The sequence below is a fragment of the Passer montanus genome, unplaced genomic scaffold (genome assembly GCF_014805655.1).
Source record: "Passer montanus isolate IOZ18808 unplaced genomic scaffold, ASM1480565v1 scaffold54, whole genome shotgun sequence".
Taxonomy (NCBI): domain Eukaryota; kingdom Metazoa; phylum Chordata; class Aves; order Passeriformes; family Passeridae; genus Passer; species Passer montanus.
In genome coordinates this window covers 7,586,002-7,594,621 of record NW_024370374.1, presented here as the reverse complement: position 1 = coordinate 7,594,621, position 8,620 = coordinate 7,586,002, and the positions used below count along the sequence as shown (strand labels likewise).

The following is an 8,620-nucleotide window of genomic DNA, read 5'->3' as shown; positions in this document are numbered from 1 at the left end:
GACCACTTTGGGTGAACAAATAATGTTCGGGATCTTTACCTGTGGCTCTCCGAGTGCCGCACAAGCCCATGGGTGCGTGTGGGCATGTGCATGTTGGTGTCAGAGAGGGAGAGGGCGAGGACGGGGATGGTGAGTGCCGCTCTGCGTGCAGCTGAGGAGGCGGCACAATCCGGAACCAGGCGCTCCTTTTTTTCCAGTTCTTGGGATCATTCTCAGGTCGCCCACCTGCCTGCGCACAGAGACAGCGTTAGTAAGGGAATAATAATAACGTGAGAGCGCCCCGGCAGCCCCCAGCCCTGGCTCTGGGGAGCCCCGCGCTGTCTCTTTAAGGAACCCAGCGAGTCGTGATGCTGCTGTTTGTATTGCCGAATCCCCAGGAGTGCAGTTAAGAAACGGGCAGCTGTCTCTTTAAGTGTGATTTCCTTCTATTGTATTTGAATCGTGATCAGGAAAAAGGAAATGAAACCAGAGAGCCGGGGCTGAGCCACGGAGTAATAATAATCGCGGGGATGCGGCCGCCGGCAGCGCTGCCGCCCGGGCGCGGAGCGTGTGCGGAGCTGCCCGCGCGGAGCCGCTGAGCGCCGGGCGCGGAGCCGGGGCCGGGGGGGGCCGTGCGGGGCCGGAGCGCAGCCCCAGCCCCTGCGTGTGTCTCTCTCTGTCTCGGTGCTGCAGGAGGAAATCCTGTGAATGTCATCGCGGGGCGGCGGGGCAGCGCGGCTGGCGACAAGGCTCCGCGAGCAGACAGCCTCTGCGGGGGCGGCGGGGGCAGAGCCCACCACCGGCACGCCACAAAGGAACCGGCCCCGCCAATGTCATCGGCCATCGAGAGGAAAAGCCTCGATCCTTCCGAGTAAGTGCGCGCTCCTTCTGCCCGGTGCCCCGCTCGCCACGGTCCCCGGGAGCCTCCCGGTGCCGCCCGTCCTTCCCGACGGCAGCCCCGCCGCTCCGACCCCCCTCCCCCGCCCCGGACACCGGGCTGCCCCGGCCCCGCGGGGCTGCGGCTGTGCGGGAGCCTGGGGAGAGCCCCCCGAGTTGTGGGAAGGAGCAGCGGGAGCGGAGAGGCGCAATTCCCCCCGGGCAGGGCACCTTCCGCTCGCTCATCCCACCGCGGGGTGCTGGGGATGCTCGGCGAGAGAGAGAGGGCATCCCGCTTCCCAAGCTGTCAGGTTCTCCATCCCGAGGGAGCCTCTCTGCCCCATCCCCGATCTGCCCGACTCGCTGCAGCCGATCGGTGAAAGGTCAGGGCTGTTGGCTGCGGGTGCCCAACTTCCACGTTTTCGTAATGCAACTTCCAAAAGCTCGTAGAAAGCTTTGGTGGGGGCTGGGTGTTCTGCTAAGAGCATGTAGACAGACTTGATGGACGGGATGTAGGAGATGAGAATTTCCCTCCCGGGGCTTCCCACTCAGGGAAGGGACCGGCTTCAGTGTCCAGATCCAGGCTTTCTCCCGGGCTGTGCTCCCGCTGTCCCATCCCCGCTGCACACCTAGGGATGGTAACTCAGCACAGACCCAGAGCCACTTCAGCCCTGAACGTGCTAATTAACTGCACTTAGGCTTGTCTGGGATCGCGGTAAAAGAGAAGAAAAAAGAAACAAATTATAAAATCTCCGTTTCCAGATAATGCTTAAAACATCGCTCTCAGTAAATTGAGTCATTTGTGGTTTGTTTCCTGTCAGATATTAAAAATACCATCGCTTGGAGCCCAGAACGAGCACATGGGAACTGCTGCTTTTGGGGGTTAAATCACTTCATTCCATGATGTTTTACACGTTACATTTTCCTTTATGCTGTTTTCTTAAGAAACGCTAGTCCCAGCTCCTAATGATGTCCAGCTTTCATCTACAAAGTTTTTAAAAAATCTTTATTTATTTACCTGCCTTGTGTTCTGGTGGCTTAAGTGCTGGCTTAGAAATCCGTGGACATCAAAAGCCTAATGCGTTAACCAGGAATGCTGCTCTGCATAAACATCTGCTGGGCTGTTCTGGAGCTTAGGGCTCTCAGAGAAACCTGGCTAGGGATTCCCAAACACCCCTCAGATGAAACATTTTGGGGTACACTCCAAAGCTTCAAAAAATGGATAATGACGGATAATGATGTGTGCTTCCTTCTACTGGAAAGCTCTCAGAAGTTGTCAGCATGGAGTCCAAGTGTTAGGAAAGGGAGCATGTGGCCCAAAAGGATAAATTTGGAAAAAGTAGGGCCTAATCATGTGTTCCCCATGATTTTAATGAAAACTTACAGGATGGTGAGCTGGCAGGAGAGGGGTGTTACGACATAGCTTGCAGGGCACAGCAGTTTAAACTTAGAAGGGAGAAACCAGAGCAGAATAGAACCAGATAATATCTCAGGGCTCAGCTTGCCTAAATAAAAACTGCAGGATCACTTTCTCAGCCCAGAAGTTTTTGACCAGAGGTCGTTCCTCCCTGCTGAAGAAAGTAATTTTTGCCCAGAAAACTGCTGATCCAGTAAATAAGCAGGAGTAATACAATTTTTTCCCTGTTGCCTGCTGGAAACTGGGAGCAGAGCTTCTTCATCAGTGTAGGTCTCCTCTGCCCCCAGCAGCCCAGGGGAGGACAGACCAATGACAGAAGCAAATTGCTTGGGGACTCTGTGCTGGAGCACTAATCCAATAATATGAAAAAATTTGGGGTCCACTCTGCTAGCCACAGGTTTGAAATCAAGCAAGTGCTTAAGGGATGGATCCAGTAGATTTATTTTATTTACTTCTCTGGCATTTGGGTAAATCCCACAACATTACAAAACTGAGCTCAGGCACTGGTTTTTGTTTTTTGTTGTTTTGGGTTGGTTGTTTTTTTTTTTAGTTTTGAAATTACCCCAAAAGACACAGAAATCCTTAAGAAAGTAGCTTTGAAGAAAATTCTCACTTTTACCAGAATTATCCTAGATCTCCAAGCTTTTTAGGAAGAGGAACAAAATAGGTGCATAAAGAGTCAGTGTTAATATCACAATAAAGATTTGTGCCTCCTTTCACTCATGGACATGTAAATCCCAGATAATTGAGGTATGCTGGCATAAACCCATCCCAGGGGATTCATGTCCTTGGCTAAGTGAAAAAAGAAGTCCTGCAGCAACATGAGGTAAAATGCTGGCTTTATTAAAACCAGCAGCTGGCTTTATTAAACCAGTTGGGCAACAGAATCAGCTGTTGTGTTTATTCATTTCGTGCTGTTCTGAGTAGTGACACCATCAAACTTAGTCTCCAAATTTCCATTTCCCAACGGAAAGTGTAAAATCCCTTGGGCGCCTTTCTTAGTCCTGGTGACAACGAGCCAAAACGAGGACACCACCCTCCCCGTCCTGACCTGTGACTCATTTTGCCTTTCCTCCTCCTCGCGTGGATGCCCTTGGAGTGGGTTTCCCCCGTCCAACGTTTGTCTCCCTCCCTCAGGGAGCCGGTGGATGAGGTGCTGCAGATCCCCCCGTCGCTGCTGACATGCGGGGGGTGCCAGCAGAACATCGGGGACCGCTATTTCCTGAAGGCCATCGACCAGTACTGGCACGAGGACTGCCTCAGCTGTGACCTGTGCGGCTGCCGGCTCGGCGAGGTGGGCAGGCGCCTCTACTACAAGCTGGGCAGGAAGCTCTGCAGGAGGGACTATCTCAGGTAGGCATCCTGCTCCTCACACCCTTCCTCCTTCCTTCCCGTTTTACTGAGATTGAGGAGTTCATTTGGAATGACTCCCGAAGCCTGGCAGCGTCTGCAAGCTCAGGTTTGCAGTACGGGCTCCTGTCCTGGAGTCCCTGGATCATTTGGGCTGGAAAGGGACCTTACAGCTCCTCTCGTTTCAGCCCCTGCCACTGGTAGAGACACCTTCCACTAGGACAGGTTGCTCCAATTCCTCTCCAACCTGGCCTTCCAGGGATGGGGCATCTTCTCTGGGCAGCTTCTCTGGGCAGCCTGTGCCAGGGCCTCACCTCAGGGATGAATTCCTTCCCAATATTCCAACTAAACACACCCTCTGGCACTTTAAAGCCATTCCCCCTTGTCCAATTCCTCCATCCCTTGTCCAAAGTCTGTCTCCAACTCTCCTGGAACCCCTTTAAGCACTGGGAGGGGCTCTAGGGTCTCCCCAGAGCCTTTCCCAGAGTGTACAGCCCCAGCTCCCTCAGCCTTTCCTTATATTTTTGGGATTCGTATGCAGATGAATATGCAGTTTTTAGTATTGCTGGGATTCTTCAGTAAATGATAGATAAAAATTGAGATTATCTGTATTGGTTAGATAAACAACATGGAGTTGTTTATAGATAAATCTTTTAAAGTTTGGGGGGGGTGAAAAAAGCATTTTTAATGGAAATGAAAGCAGTGCTACACATTGTGGACAAGCCGGAATTATTTGATAATGTGAAGAATTCAGAAAGAACACCTAGGACCCAGAGTTGTTGGCATCTGTCGTTTTGCACAGACCTAACCCCTCAGCTCCAGGTGGAGGGTCAGTCTGGCATTCTGGCAAGCAGAAATTGGGAAAAGGGGCTGAATTCCAGCAATCTCCCACGGAGCTGGCAATGAACTGATTCCCCTGAATGGTTTTAAGGAGTTTTTCTGCTTCTCCCAGAATTGCCTTGGAGCTTAAAGGTGTTTAAACCCAGGTAAGAGGTGAAAGATCATTTGGGGTTTTGGCATTCTTAAGCCCAGTGCTGAATTAGCAAGAATTTGCACATTTTGCAGAATCAGATCCTACAAATACACTTGTTATGGGTGTTTTCATCAATAACTCTCTGCCTTCCTGTTTTGCCAAAATTTGTATGTAAAGGATTAATTGGAGACTAAGATATTTCACAAAAATTGATAACAAAGGATCTTTACATTCTTGATTAAAATGTATTGATCTTTGCTGTGCTGGTTGTGTTCCATTTCTTCTAATGGATCCCTAACGTGTCAGGAGGTTTGTGGAATGGAATAATGATATTTGGTATTTTCCCAGCTTTTTTACTGAAGGCTAATTTACCTGCCAATAAAAACGAAACCAAAATCTCAGTGGACTTCCTAATTATGCTGTCCCTGGGCTTTGCTGATGGAATTTTGCTGAGCAGAAATTAAGGACTGAGTTCTGCTAATGGGACCACTTGTAAATCCAGCAGTGATCCAGCGTTAATTACACTTCCCAGACACTTTCATTTTAAAATGGAAACAACAGGAAGTATGGCAGTACAATTAATGTATTTTCTTGCAGTGAAATCCAAGGTTTTTATTTATTTAATAATGCAATAGATATCTTTCCTCATTAATGAAAAATTTGGCAACCTTTTTGTAACCTTAGCATTACTTTCACTGGGCAGAAGTGAACACTGACATCTCCTGGTAGACAAAAGGAATGATATTCTTTCTCCTTAAATGTCTCTTAATTTACCAAACATCCTTTTTCCAGTTCAGAAGATGATTTCAATCAGGCACAGCACATGCAGGAGATGTGTAGGAGGTGGAAAAACTCTTTCCAGAATTAGTATGGAAGTTTGGAAGTCCAACTCAATGAATACATCACCTATAACATTTGTGCCTTTAAAAAATTAAATATCAATATATTCATGCTTTGTTATTACTGATTTGACTTAATAAACTCTGCAGGGCATTCATTAGAGGTTCCTTTTTATAAACAGTGTCATGAGGACCTCAGCAGGGTTTCTCCATGTGGATTAAAGTGCAGTCCACAGCATAAAACTGTCTCATAGTATCTAGGAGATCTTAGAATGTGTCCTTCTGAAACCCGTCAGGAGTGACTTCATGGATCAGGAGTGCCTTCATGGATATAGAAATGCCTGAAAGAATGTCCAGTGTGGAGGCACAGACAAAAGGCAGGAGAGCCTTAGAGCATGGCTTATCTCAACTCTTTTCTGTAAATTACAGAGTAACAGTTTAAGAAGAGCAAAAATTATTAGCAAAAGGTAATTTCTGTTGATCACAGAAGTGGAAGTGTTAATATAGCACAACTTCATGCAGGGCTCTGAGCAACCTTTGCTCCTCCAATTTGCGATAAGGTCATTGATCAGGGAAGCCAATTATATTGACAGATTTGAGTAGATTTAGTTTGGATATTAAGGAAGAAATTCTTCCCTGGGAGGGTGGGGAGGCCCTGGCACAGGTTGCCCAGAGAAGCTGTGGCTGCCCCATCCCTGGAAATGTCCAAGGCCAGGCTGGATGGGGCTTGGAGCAGCCTGTGGTAGTGGAAGATGCCCCTGCCCGTGGCAGGGGGTGGCACAGGATGGACATTAAATTTCCTTCCAACCCAACTTATTCTGTGATTTTATCCAAGGTGAAAACCTTGGATTTTCTGTTTCAATTTTTGGTGTTGCAAAGTTTCCAGTTCTGCTCGGCAGCTTTCCAGGTGACCTCTCTCTAACTCCGCACTGGTCCTAACGGATCAAGGGTGTTGTGCTCTGGTTTTGACTGGGTTTTGCCCAGCCAAGGAGCCGTGCTGACCTCTGTGCTGTCGCCGCAGGCTCTTTGGCCAGGACGGGCTGTGCGCCTCGTGCGAGAAGCGGATCCGTGCCTACGAGATGACCATGCGGGTGAAGGACAAGGTCTATCACCTCGAGTGCTTCAAGTGCGCCGCCTGCCAGAAGCACTTCTGTGTGGGGGACAGGTACCTCCTCATCAACTCGGACATCGTGTGCGAGCAGGACATCTACGAGTGGACTAAGATCAACGGCATGATCTAGCACGGACGTCTCTGGGACAGACACCTCCCGGGCCCAGCTGCACCCAGGAGAGCATCCCTTGGGCTGTGGGCCCTTGACAGGCAGTGCTACGTAGACTGTAAACCACACCCAGGTGAAGGAGGGAGAGCAAAGCAATAGTAGCTAGACTGACTCGTGTTTTGGAACAGGGGGGAAACGCCACGCAGTTGGCCCTTGGCAGGCAGTGCTACGTAGACTGTAAACCACACCCAGGTGAAGGAGGGAGAGCAAAGCAATAGTAGCTAGACTGACTCGTGTCCACAGCACGGACAGTAACTGACATCAGCTGGCAGCTGGGGACAGACACAGCACCACAACCCATCCTCCCAACTGGAACAGAGTAGGGACTTCTGTTAAGAGATGTTATGACGTTGTCACCTGCAGACTAGGATTGTGCAATTCAGTTTTCTTTCTGTCTTGTTTTCATTACTGAGTTTAGATGACAAGCTCCCACAGTAGGCGTGACGAGGAATACTGGAAGGAAAGAGCCATCCCTCACATGGCCATTCCATATGGCCTTACACTTTGGGTGGGAGTTATTTTTGCATGGATTTTTTTCTTTTTCCTTTGAGAATGAACAGTGCATCCTCTAGTCCCAAACTCTTCTTTTAAAAAACCCTGCTGAATAGTTGCTTTCGGGCACTGCTGTCTCAAGATGAGATGTTCTCCAGATCATTTCTATACAAATATAAATCTGAAGAGTTGTTCAACTATTTTATTAACTTAGATTATATCAATAAAATATTTGTTGTGTGTAGTAAGACTCTGCAGCTTTAATAAAAATAATGGAAGATTTGAGTGTTGTTCTTTCTTTTTTCTTTTTTAATTGTACTGGATTTTTTTTTTATTATTAATTTTATTTTTTGGTAGCAGGGTTTCTACTCTTTGCCTACAGCTGGATCCACTTCAGGTTGTGTTTCAAAGCACAAATGTGAGAACACTGAGGGTTCAGAAAATCTTGTGCTCTTCATGCTAAGAAATTAGATTGTGTTCTAGGAGAAGTTAGTGTTGTGTGACACCAAGGCTGTATGGTGTTTATGAGGATGTTCTGAGGCTGGTTCTGGGTGTTTTGCAACAGATTGCATCTATCTGATCTTGGAAATCATGTAAGATTTGGGTCTTTTAGAAAGGTAGCTTATCCTGATTTTGCTCTGGATTAGGGAATCCAGGATAATATCATGAGAGCCAATAAACTTATTTTGAAATAATTAATTTCAGTAATCTTTAAGGTCCCTTCCAACCCAAAACATTCCATGATTCTATTATATCATATTCTCTCCAACTTATTTTTCCTGAGGTGAATAGTCTTAAGTTTCTTCTTGCCTGAGAGCTGTTTCATGCCTCTGACAAACTTCTATTTCTCATCTCTGATTCTACATTATTCTTTCTGAAAGTAGGACTACAACTGCAAGTTGTGCTGAAAAACACTAAAAATTAAAGCTTTTCCCACAACTGAGCAAGTCTGGCACCCCCCCAGAAGGTGCTTGGCAGGTCCATTCACTCCATCACTACTGACACATCAGGAATAGCAGCTTAAACCTGTGGATATCTACTTGACTGTTCTCAGTAAACTTGTCCCCCAGGGGATGTCCCAGCCACTGATCATTGACAAGGTTCTGCATTTTACCATGCATACTCTGAGAGCTCCTTTCTGGCTTTTGCTGTCACAAGGAGAGTTGGGGACAAACCCTTTAAATCTTGTTACCAGTGAAATTGGAAACTGCACCTAATGAGAACAACTTGGAAAGTATAGTTTGAGGGCGCTGTTATTTAGCTATTTTCCTGTGATATGCTGACCTCTGGAGGCCAAAGGCAGCTGGTTATAATTATAATTATTAGCCTGAATTCCTGCCAGCAGAGGTAAGGAAAGGCAAGGAAAATACAGCTATCAGCTCCCTTCATTGACAATAGCTCCTTGCAAATCTTC

The 8,620-nt window shown here is 47.6% G+C and overlaps 1 protein-coding gene across 1 annotated transcript; it reads left to right on the top strand.

Moving 5' to 3' along the window:
* The first annotated feature begins 494 nt into the window (after positions 1-494).
* LMO2 (LIM domain only 2) lies at positions 495-7,491 on the top strand. Its single transcript, XM_039724932.1, has 4 exons — positions 495-850; positions 3,410-3,625; positions 6,456-6,746; positions 6,833-7,491. The coding sequence occupies exons 1-3, from the start codon at positions 810-812 to the stop codon at positions 6,673-6,675; spliced, it is 477 nt and encodes a 158-aa protein (XP_039580866.1). The 5' UTR covers positions 495-809; the 3' UTR covers positions 6,676-6,746; positions 6,833-7,491.
* Positions 7,492-8,620: the final 1,129 nt, after the last annotated feature.